General features: G+C 35.5%; 1 protein-coding gene across 2 annotated transcripts in view; it reads left to right on the top strand.

The window, feature by feature from the left end:
- ITGA8 (integrin subunit alpha 8) overlaps positions 1-12,657 on the top strand; it is a 132,375-nt gene that overhangs the window by 78,356 nt on the left and 41,362 nt on the right. For both annotated transcript variants that reach the window (XM_088150471.1, XM_088150472.1), the window contains exons 18-23: positions 2,054-2,191; positions 2,655-2,722; positions 4,388-4,535; positions 8,358-8,450; positions 11,123-11,202; positions 12,298-12,378. In XM_088150471.1, the coding sequence (XP_088006597.1) occupies positions 2,054-2,191; positions 2,655-2,722; positions 4,388-4,535; positions 8,358-8,450; positions 11,123-11,202; positions 12,298-12,378 (608 nt within the window). The remainder of the gene's footprint in view (positions 1-2,053; positions 2,192-2,654; positions 2,723-4,387; positions 4,536-8,357; positions 8,451-11,122; positions 11,203-12,297; positions 12,379-12,657) is intronic.

The raw sequence follows: 12,657 nt of genomic DNA on the forward strand, positions 1-12,657 counted from the left end.
GTTATTCTGGAATATTGTTTGAATACGAATGAGTAAACAGCTAAAATCAATTAAAATAATGTAATTGATTTTGTAAATTTGATGCATTTTTAATTGTATGGCTTTAGAATATATGTGTGATAATAAATCATTTCCATGAACTTTCTCCTTCAAACTTTAAATAGTTGAAAGATAACCATACCTGCTGAAACACTCAACAAATGAGGAAAAAAACAGTAGGATGAGTTGCATATTATCTGTTTCAAGGTGTAAATTGATCCCATTTATTTTCTTATTTGGACTGTTCATATGGCATTAAGAAAAACTGGAATGTATCTAGATCACACAAATTTGGGGTGTATTTTTTCCTTTCCCTTGTTTATAAGTGTTCAAAATTTTGGCCAAGATCAAAGAAATTGTTTCTGTGTTTTGAATCTTTTCTCAGAAGATTCCTTGTTGATTGTTCAAATTACAATGCAGTATTTGAAGCTCATGAAATATTGTCTTATTTCTATTGCCCATCATCTTTTTTGCAATGCAAAAACCACATGGAAATGCATCATCAATTCACAGTTGGCAGTGGTGAAATCTAATATAACACTATTTAATATCAGTGTGCGTTCTAGTATATATCCCCAGAACTTTTTGTCACATAACAAAATATCACAGCAAATATCAATACAAAAATTGTTTCCCAGAAGTTAGTAACTTGAAAAATATTATGATACGCTAGAACATATCAACTATCAAATAGTAAATTCTTTCGGTATGAACTGTGAAATGCCAATTGAGAGATGTCAGATATTGAAATGAAGTATAACTGGCTGTCATGTGCAAATATAAAATATCTAAACACATCTGAAAATCCACAAAATATGTGAAGAATAATTGACATCAGAGTTGATGAGATAGAATATATTAGTGCAAGCTTATATCAGCTGTAGCAAATACAGTTATAATACTCATGTATACAACCCCAAATGTATGAATAGTGTTGCAGATGTTGCAAGAACATGAAATGTATTCAATTTCAGTAGCTGAGTTCAATTCTGTTTCTCTGGTGTTGCTTATCTTCCTAATTCTGGAAGATAGTTTTTCAGTTAATTTTTCAGAAGGCACAGAAATAAATGTATTTGCTATAGACAATGTAGAATCAGTTGGGCCCTTTAGATTGGCAGAAGCTCCAGGGTTTTTTTTGCTGAAGTGCGTTTAATGTTTGTCTGTATAACAGGCTAGCAGTGAAAGTTTGTTCTGAAATGGGCTAGACCTCAGTTCCCCACCCTACTTGACCAGTGGTCAGGGATGTTGGGAGTTCCAATCCAAAACCACCTGAAAGACCATAGATTTGTCAACTCACTCTTTCTTTCTTTCTTTCTTTCTTTCTTTCTTTCTTTCTTTCTTTCTTTCTTTCTTTCTTTCTTTCTTTCTTTCTTTCTTTCTTTCTTTCTTTCTTTCTTTCTTTCTTTCTTTCTTTCTTTCTTTCTTTCTTTCTTTCTTTCTTTCTCTCTCTCTCTCTCTCTCTCCCTTCCTTCCTTCCTTCCTTCCTTCCTTCCTTCCTTCCTTCCTTCCTTCCTTCCTTCCTTCCTTCCTTCCTTTTTCCTCCAGGAACTGAGGGAACATGCAGGTTCCTACACATATTTTTTCTGCACAATTCCACAAGCTAGGTTACGTTGAGATAGTGGCTGATATGAAGCTGTCTAATGAGCTTCATAATTCAGTGTGGATTTGAATCTGGATCTCCCAGTCCAATATTTTTACCATTGTATCACTTCTGAAATAAATTTAGCTAGCTACTTAAGTATGAATCCACAGAGGCAAAGTGTCATAGAAGCTTTGATTAATAACTTGTTCTTTGTCTTTTTAAAAGTCCTAGCCTCTGATCATATGCATATTTATTTGTAGTGAAAAAGTGCATTCCAATGAAAGTCATCTCAACATCTAAATAATCATAGGACTGGAATATTAATTATTTTATTACTGAAATAAAGATCAAAAAATTCTTTTGTACATTCATGAAGTATGATGATGCATATATATCAAAATTTAGCTTCCTATAATTTAATTCATCCTGCAGGATGAAACTGAATTTAGAGATAAATTGTCTCCAATCAACATTAGCTTGAACTATAGACTGGATGAATCCACATTTTCAGATGGATTACTTGTGAACCCAGTATTGAACTACTACCAAGAAAACAGACTGGAGGAACAGGTATGGGTCTTTGGATGCAAATTCTATTATGTTATGAAGTCTATCCTATAAGATGGGTCTACTCAGCAGTTTCAGCATTCCGTTAGCAACGACAGCCAAATTAGTTGTGGTGAGTTAATTGAACCAGACTAACCTTAAATTTGTTACCCTCTTCCAACTGCATTTTCAAAAAGTTCTCATTCTTGTAGTCCTAGCTAACATTAACAAGATGTGAGAGCATATTCCTTGCCTTGGAATGGAAAAAATATGTATACACACCCAAAATGCAAAACATAACCTGGCTTTACACATATAAGTAACTGAGTGTGGCTTGTTGTATTGAGATCAGGGTTTGGAAGGATCAAAATCTTTTTGGGAAGATATTTTTAATGGCTATCAAAGAAACAAAAATGAAGGAAAGGAAATGGCTGGAATTCCTGCCAAACAGCCCTAACATGAGCAATGCATGTTTTGGACAATTTAGGCATACATTCTTGTGGACTGCGGAGAAGACAACGTGTGCATTCCTGACTTGAGACTTTCCGTTATGCCGTAAGTTGGAACAAGTAAACATGCGTATTGTACTTAATGGAATAAAGGTGTTCGTTAAAAAGTGTGTGTGTGGGGGTATAAAATACAATAACAGAGTAGTAGGAGAGGGCATGCCTGCAATTAGAAATCAATTTTAAGTGCTGCATGTTGAGCTAACTTTAGTCTTCAGTTTACTTTTTGCAATTTGTCAAATGTACAGCATCAAAGGTTTGTTGCAGTTACAAAATCCAAATCCCCTCTGTATGTTTTTGCTTCTTCAAACCTTGTTTATTTAAGCAAAAGAGTAAACACTTTGCTTCATTAGAGCAAAGCTGCATGTATTTACTTTCATTCAGAATTTGTCACAGGAATGGTTACAGGAAAGCATTGGCCTATGTTGCTGCAATTCTAGCCTCATACCATATAGCCTACTCGCACAATAATGGATTGGAAGACCCAGATAGGCTTCAGAACCATTCTGTAGAGATGCATGGCATTGTACAATCAGTTATATTCCAGTAACTGTTTCCACTGTTTGAATGCATCTTTACCTTGCTATTCCCAGGAACTGTTTGCTTCTGTTTATTATTTATTTCATTTCATTATATGTGGCCTTTCCTTCAAAAAGCTTAGGTCAGCAGCATTCATAGCTAATAGCCTTGGGGCGGCGGGGGGCAGGGAGAGAGGGTTGCAATTGTAAAATAATAATAATAATCAAAATAGAGGCCATGACCATGCAATCACAGTCACTTTTTTGACTCTACCACCACACACATACACATGCTGCTGCTAACAACTATTTATTTATTTATTTATTATTAAATTTATATGCTGCCCATCTCCCCCAGAGGGTGACTCGAAGGGTGATTTCAAAGACTGCATTCTCCTATATTAACCACCCTGGGTTTTACAATCCCCAGGAGTACCTTTTCACTCACTTGTGCCATCTTCATTGTGGCACCATCTGTGACAGGATCTGGCACTCAAACCTATTTTGTTATGATTTGTAGTCAAATTAATTCACTCTTTTTTTCTGGGGACTCTCAGTATAGTTCCATCCAATGACTAAATACAGGACATATCAGATCTGGGCAGGAGGAGGAGATGGAAGGGAGGAGATGTAGCATTTTGAGATCATGCAAGGGGCAGATTTAGATAATGGCTTTCAGGGAAGACTTGCCTACTTATAAGGTACTCCAATTACTCCAATGGCTAATCACAAAGCACCATTTACTAGAAGTGATCTAGCACCCCAGAATGCCTTTTAACATCTTCTGGGAGTTATATGCACCCCAAAGACTTTCTTGCAAGTAAATATGATTCTAGAGATTGATGCCTCCCTTTCCAGTATACCAGCTTGCTACCTGAGTATTTTCATTTAAGCATCATTTTTCACATCTGGAAGAGACAGATAGGCTACAGAGCACTAAGGAAGATATATGGGGGAACTTTGGGCACACATTGCATAACTCAGTGTGGAACATTATCTTGAAATGTTTATTTGACAAGGCAAGTTATGTATTGCAGATGAAAGAGTCCATTTTGAATGGGATTTTTCAGGTTATGGGTGGAGTAGTAACACAGTCGGATTGATCCGTGGAATACAACTGGTGTTTTAGATCACAATCTGCTCAGAAATAGTTCTAACCTCTGTTTGAAACTCTTTTGCAAAACTTTTTTTTATAGAGATAGGGATCAGATTGTAATTGGGGAAGAAAACTATCTCATGCTTACAGTCAATTCAAGAAATGAAGGAGAAGGTGCCTATGAAGCTGAGCTGCATATAAAAATACCCCCAGAAGCAGACTACACAGGTGTTGAGCGGAATAACAAGGTAATGGCCAGCAGTCATTTCGGGTTTTTTTCTCTCCACTGGAGACTGCATAACCAAAATCTGCACAAAAATATAACATTTGGGGGTGGCGTGGGGGGAACCCAACAACTGTCCTGTTGCATGTGGGTTTTAAACTGATCTATATCAATTCAGTCAATATATAGTAGAATTTAATTTCAATAATTGGTTTGATTCACATTTGCAATTTAATTTGTATGATTGATTCAAATCATCAGTTCAATCTGAAGATTCAGTTCAATTGAATAAAAATGTGTATCAGATCCTCTCATTATTTCAAAGCGCCTGCTTTAGTGTGTAAAATTATTTTGGCAGTTCAGATTTGAAAAGGTGATTCAACTGAATCACTTTGGTATTTAATCTTTGAACTGAAGGTACACACGACCCTAAAATGTGGCCCAGATATTTGAAAATATAAATCTTTAACAGAAGGCTGAGGTTGTGGGAAGTGGGTTATGAAAACTTCTCAGTAGCATCGTTCAGCAGGGCAGGTATAGCATGAACTGATGTAGATGTAGCACATTTTACTTAAAAAGTATAAACCAGAGGTGCTTTTGAAAGAGCCAAGTGAAATTCTATCCCCTGGGTGCACAAATGGTTCATGTATTCACCACTGGGCAAGAGGAATATATTATTTTATTACACTACAAATGGTTGAAAATTGATACATAATGAACCTCATTTTGAATAGTTCAAACCATGATACCCCAAAAAGGAAAACAGAATGTGCCAATATCATTTTCTTTCTTAAAAAAAGAAATTTTTATTGTGTTGGAAATAACATTCTGAAAAGTTAATTCAACTGAATCTAAACTTTTTTTATTGATATAAAACTATGGGGGGGGGGCTGTTTTACAACAGACAGGATTGGAACTACTGTAATGCTATTAAATGTTTCAATTTTAAGGTAAAAAAGGCTTTGCCTTGTGTTTGTAAACCCATTTTCTTAAAATATGCTGACTTTGTGCAACTGGGTGTATTTGATTATTTATCCTCTCATTTAATAGATTTTTGAGATAGATATAATAAAATGATGAGCATGCTCTAACCTTTTGTGGCTTCCCCAATTGTATAGTTTGATAGCTGGCTGTATGTGGGAGGAAGTACTTGGTTTCTGCAAAACAGTCATATGTTTCCACAGTACTTACTGGTTATCCTTTTGACTCTGTGAGAATTTAAGAGCTTGTAGCTTTCCAAAGTTCCTGTAATTATTTCTTGAAATCTGTGGGATGGGATGGTATGGGTTCCTTTAAATAAACAGGTTTAGTAAGCAACTGATGGACATCAAATTTGGTCTCCTAGACCATTTATTTGAGTTTGAAATCTCTAACCTTGTATATCCAAAACTCACTTGCTAGCCCCCAATATTTAACCTAAATTAACATTCCAGATTGGCACTGAAACTATTTGTTGCAAAATCTTTCATCTTCCCTCCAGCTAATATTATTGACAAATGAGTAATATTTTTGGAAGACAATGAAACTAAAACAGCAAACCCTCAGTTCACTGATCTTTGGGGAAATACAAATTGATCCGTGATTAAGCGTTCTTATGAAAGCCTTTTTGCCAGATGTAAAGTTTACAACTTGATTAATTAATCCAGTCATTTTTCTCGGTCGTCCCCTTTTTACCCACTTTTCAGTGGTTTCCACTTGAAACAATTCCAGATCACTCTGGTGCTAATTGGTCAGGCTTTGCTACTGTTCAGAGCTGTAAAATGTGTTGCTATTAAAACAAAACAAAACAAAATCAAAACAGTTTGCTTTTTTTTTTTAATTGTATTTATATAGCCACCCATCTCACACAAAGTGACTCTGGGTGGCATACAACAATTAAAAAGAATAAATACATAAAAACAATTACAAATAAGAAACTATAAAAGCACACAAAGCTTTCCAGGTGTTATAGGTATTGGACGTTTTTCTAGATATGCCAGTGTAATCAGTAGAATTGCCAGCCAAACATGGGACTATTTCCCCCTTTTCTTAGACTAAGTCTTTCTTTCCAAATGCATGTGCACAGTTCTGCAACCTGACATGACTTCAAACCACAGGTTTTTTTTAATGGCAGCAGAATATTTAGATCATTTATTATTAGACTGTTGTTTTAAGAATGCTGCAGTTCCTTATCAGTTTATTCATGAACAGCATTAATATCAGTTGATTAAGAACAGCATTAATATTAGCAGCCTAGGTTTGCTTCAGAGTGCTAATATAGCCCAGAGTGTCTAATTATGAGCTACCATTTTAGGTCATATCTCAGGTTATATAGAGCTGAAGTCTTCAGCATAGTATTTCAGGACATAACTATGCACAGATACCTTTTTTGGTGTCCAGCAGGTTTCTCGCCCATCTGGAATAATTAGCTTACCCCACTGGCTGTAACATTTGTAAAACGTTGGGGAATGATCATTAAATACATCTGGAAGGCATCAGGTTGCAAAAGATGCCTTTGCTTAGCAACATGCATAGCAGTTCATTCCAACCACATTATGATTTTTAAAAGCATTTTGTATACATTTTTAAATGTTGTTATTTCTCCAGTGAATTATGCTAAAGAAAAAAAGACAACAATCTTTTTGTTTCGTTGAAGGCTATTTTATGTAAATTCTGGTTTCTTACAGCTTCCTGTGCTTCTCCTCCTGCCCATCTCCTATTTCATTGTATTTATTCAGATGACCCAGATAGGGAGCAAGCCCTAAGATAATACACAAAAAGTTAGCACTGTATTTACCAGGGAGGGAAAAGTCATCAACATTTCAAACTATTTTGGAATTGGTTTTTTGTCAGTACTTAGGCTAAACACAGAAACATGTGTGGCCCTGACTTTTCAGCCATTGTCTAGATGCTATCATAATAGCTATTTACTATACATTTTGTGCTAGATGTATCCCTAATATTAATACCCTAAGTTCACATGTATTTAATTTGAGATACACTATTTATGTAGGGGATGAGCCAATTTGGCAAGTTCATTTTCCCATTTTTCCAGATTTAATTTCTTCAATCCCATTACTACATCAGGTTCAGATAAAAATGAATGTTCATTTAAGTCCTTACCTTCTAATGTAAATATTTGTATATATACTTTCCCTTAACTTTCCCTTTTGCAAGCATTTTTTTCCTACAATACACATTTTGTGTAGATATGAGTGTCTAATCCCATTAATGTTCATCTGTAGGTTCAGAAAATGCTAATAAATAAGTTTTCATTAAACAGAAACTGAACAAATTTCTCACCCAGTCTTATATCTCCGTACAAGTGTCAATTTAAAGGTTATGGCAGCATTCGCCTTTTAAGTTTTATAGAAGTTTTGTATTGACTTTTGCTTTGTTTGATGGCTATATGCTGTTTTATTTTTATGATAAAGCAGCTTTCCAACATAAACATCACCACAAAAAATTAAACTACTGAGATCTGCAAAATCGTATTTTATCCTGAATTCCAATTCTGCTGTCAGAATATTAGGGCAAGAAAGCTTTATTAATTTCATTTCCCAACCTAGCATGCTTGAGATATAGTGAAATGTAATACCAGTTATCTCTCCATGTTCCTTTTGTACCAGTAGTAAGGAAACAAATACTACCAGGGGCAAAATGTCTTTCAGCACTGTTAAAATTTGGGCAGATCTCTGGTTTGTTCCTTTGTAATGTCAAATTTGCCTTATTCATGAATGAGTTACTGGACTTCTGTGCAGGTGTTTGAAATCAGCAGCACTCTTGCTATCTGAAAGCCATTCATTTTTCCAACAGGATACATTCTGGACTGACCTTTCACCTCCATGTTGGTGTTCTTTGGTTACAGGCACTACGTGTGCTGAGCTGTGATTATAAGATGGAAAATGAAACTAGAACGGTGATTTGCGACCTTGGAAACCCCATGGCAGCTGGAACAAATGTAAGGCAAAACCAAAAATATTTGTTGATTTTAGTAAATTAAATTATTTGGAGAATTAATGAAAAACTACCAAAATTAGGGGAATTTATGTCAGTGAATGATAGCTTTTAAAAAAATCTGCAGACGTGAAATTGATAGTTGAACAGGAGACAACATTATACTATATATTTAAAAAGATAAAACACACTGGTGAGCTTATTTGTGACCCCAGACACTTTCCAGCTGCTGCGATTAATGATTTTGTGGCATCAAGTTGTTGTCAACTTGTAGCAACCACATAAGATTAATTAAATTTAAGGGCTTAAGCATGCAAGTGTTTCATAGTTTTCACTGAGATTTTGGTTGCAATCTGATAGACAGTTGCCTGGGAGTAAATCCACTGAATTCAATAGACGTGGTTTCTCCAGAGTTAGGTGTATGTTGTCATGCTCCACCCCTGTCATATACCTGAAAGTATCACTAAGCGTACTTCTGAGTGGACACGTACTAGTTTGTACTGATACAGTTATTCAAAGTACTTGTAGTTATAGCTATATGCAACTAGAACTGAGAGCGGAGAATCATATAAAGTGGCACAAATATCATGCAAATTTCCCAATTTACTGATCTTATTTGTTTTATATTTGTATTGTGAGGATATATGACAGTTGGGTCTGATTATGGTTTTGCTTACCACGGTCACCTTGAAGCCAAAGTTGTCATTAGACTCTCAACCATTTGTCATGCAGCTGAAAACATTTTATTAAACACCAACGTTTAATAAATGATGTTACTTCTTAAAGAATTCAGTATCAAACAACAGTTTCTGCTTGTGGATTGTAGTTGTATCTTTTTTATATATATTAAAATAATTCTAGTTTTAATGGGCATAGTTAAAGCATCAAGGACATCTTTCTGCCCTTTTTGACATACTAAACTTTAAAATATTCTATTGTTGTTTGAATTGCTATATAGGCAATGCAAATAAATTCTATCTCATTTCATTATACAGGTAGTCCTCAGCTTACAATGGCAATTGGGACCGAAATTTCTGTCGCTAAGTAAAGTGGTCGTAAAGTGCGACATCACATCACTGTGTCACTTAGTGATGACAGTTCCAGCACTCCCAGTTGCCGTCATTAAGCAAGGACCACACAGATTGTTAAGCGAGGACCTCACATGACCATGACTTCTGACTTCCTGCCAGCTTCCCCATTGACTTTGTTTGTGGGAAGCCTGCAGAGAACATTGGAAATTGTGATCATGTGGACACTGCGATGGCCATAACTCCGAGGACCGGTCGTAACTACCACTTGTTCAGCCCTGCCATAACTTTGAATGGTCGCTGAACAAATGGATGTAACCTGAGGACTATCTGTACATTAAAAATGAAAGAACTTGTGAGGTAACATCGCATGAAAGCATTCTAAGGGCTGGCTGGCTTGCTTGCTTGCTTTCCCTCATTCTCTCTCACTTTCTTCAGAAAAACTGTCCTACTACTTTACACAGATAAAATCCATTGACCTCTGTGGAGTTTTATTGTTGGCATATGTGAACCTCATTTGCCCATTATTGCTAGCAGTGTCAAGGACTAAAAGCCATCATTAAAACCCATTGCCACCCAGAGGCACCATCTGCTGCTCATTAACACATACATCAAGAGTACAATTTTATGTTTAAATAAAGCATTAAAGTAAGGTTAATGTAAAGAGGGCTTTCATAGATCACCAGAATTGTACATGTCTGCTACAGTGGATCTCAGGGAACCAGAAAACTCTACACTCAGCTGCCACAAGTAGATATTATAAATATGCTATTAAATCTGCAGGGGACATTTGCTATGCAGAGTTGGGCAGTACAGATATGGCGGTTTTTTATGCTGCATTTATCCAGTCAGATTTATTCATTCATTTATTTGTAAGCCATCCAACAGCCAAAGCACTCTGGGCAGTCTACAGTAAAACACCTAAAAAATATATAGTGTTCATTTCATGGATTTAAGGTAGCCAGACTCTTTCTATATACGGACCACCAATCCATCATTGAAAGATTTTGAGCAATACTGTGCATCCAGGAAATTGGTGCCTATGGATTCCATGGCACATATGACTATTTTGCGTATCCATAGGACCTCATAAATTAAATAAATAAATACAGTTTATTTAAAGGCTAGCAATCTCACGAAATCACCAAAGTTGATGTTCCCACCTGAGGTTTTGCAAGTTTGGGAGCAAAAACATTAAAATCCCATCAGCTTTCAAGCCTACAGCACTGTAATCTTATACATTTCAGTAATCATATAAACATACACACACATGTGCTTACACACATGCACACACACACACACACACATTTCTGGTTGCTTACATTTGACCTTAGGGTCAGTACTGTAATACAAAGAGAATAGATAGACAAGGTGTGAATTATTTTACTGCTTTGGGAAAGACAGAACTAAAAACTCTGGTTTCTTTTTAAGGTTAGTAGATGTGTAGGACAGAAGGTACATACATAGATCTGTAGAATTAGTTGCCACAGTGTACCTTTTTGTAGCTTGTCTGTTGAAATGCCTGCTGAAAAGCAACTAACATGACTTCACTTGAGCAACTTCTGGTCATCTGAGACATATAATCTTAACATATATACACAGTTTAGTCACATGTTAATAGTTTTAACATATAGATTTCAATTTGTAGTTTTCTGCAGGCATAAGATTTACTGTTCAGCATCTTGAAAATCCTGAATTGAGCATTCAATTCCAGCTCCAAGTGAGAAGGTAAGAATGTGTGTGTGTGTGTGTGTGTGTTTAATGAAAGAAATTTATTTATTATGGTCTTTGACTGGCATTACAAATAAGAGAAAGAAAATATATTGCTACAGCAAACCCATTACCAAGAAATTATCATAAAACAATAGAACAACACATCTAAGTCAAAGTTTTGCACAGTCATCTGGCTCAGTAAAGATATTTGGCCCTGAAAAAATAATTAACATTATCTTTATTGATATGACTCTCAAATTTGGAAATAATTGGGGAGAGCAAAGCACATCTCAGGATATCATATAAGAGACACCGTAGCCACAAGGGTAAAGTCTATGATGATAAGCACTCTCATGAAATCTGCCCACCAATAATGCAGAAGGAAGAGCATTAAAATGGATATACGTATATGTATATTTTACTAACCTACCTCACTATACCACCATATCCTGGAGACCCAGTTGTCTGAACCTCAGCTCCCATCTGCCTCGTCAGCATAGCTAATAGAGAAGGAATTGTGGGCATTTCAGTCCAAAACATTTGAAGGACATAAGGTTACCTATTCTTGTTCTATATCAGCATTTCTTAAAATGTGGTCTGAGGACCCCTGGGGGTCCCCCAATACCCTCTCAAAATTATTTGCAAGTTATTAAAGATACTTGCAACATTTTAAAACAAAATCACTCTTCTTGTTATCTTTTTATTTGTTAAAAAATATATGAAATGATTTCATGAAAAATATATAATGGGTTTAATATTGTTATTTTTACATGATTCAATAAATAAATATTCTACAAATGTATCAGTTTTAATTTTTAATACAGTAAATACCAATAAATCTAACCCATGCAAACAAAAACTCTTTTGGGGTCCTCCATAATTTTTAGAAGTGGGAGGGAGTCCTAAGAGCAAAAAGTTTAAGAAGCACTGCTTTATACTAATGCCTAATTTGTCTATTTTACTTTGACCAAGGACGTATCTAGAGAGTCTATCCATCTAGAGTGTGCCTGGTGGAAGAAGCTGTAACCCCTGAGCATTGCAGATTTAAGTTAAAATGCTTCAGATTTATGTATTTGAAACATAATTAAGCTTTACCCTAATTTATTTTAGTTCCAACAAAGTTAATCCCAACAGTAATTTGGTTGAATTTAAGATTGACATCAGTGCAATAGCTCAAGTACAGATCAGAGGGTAAGTACATTTATTCTGAGCTCAAATATAAAATGAATCATAATTAGTTATTTAGTTTATTGTGGCTGTGTGTTATTTGTGATTATTGGCTCCCAAATGTGGCATGCCTTAAAAGATACCTCTTTTCAGAATTTCTATTGGTTTCCCATCTGATCAAAACAATTCTACTTACACATCTTCTGATGCTGCTGTATCACATGTATGGCCAGATTGTATATTTGCAAACTGGCATATTGGCTTAACTGTAAGCTGAAAGTCATGTGAAGACTGATGGAGTAT

Source organism: Python bivittatus, unplaced genomic scaffold, assembly GCF_059951505.1.
Source record: "Python bivittatus isolate LINGU-HERP-01145 unplaced genomic scaffold, Pbiv_v1 ctg000610_np1212, whole genome shotgun sequence".
Lineage (NCBI taxonomy): Eukaryota > Metazoa > Chordata > Lepidosauria > Squamata > Pythonidae > Python > Python bivittatus.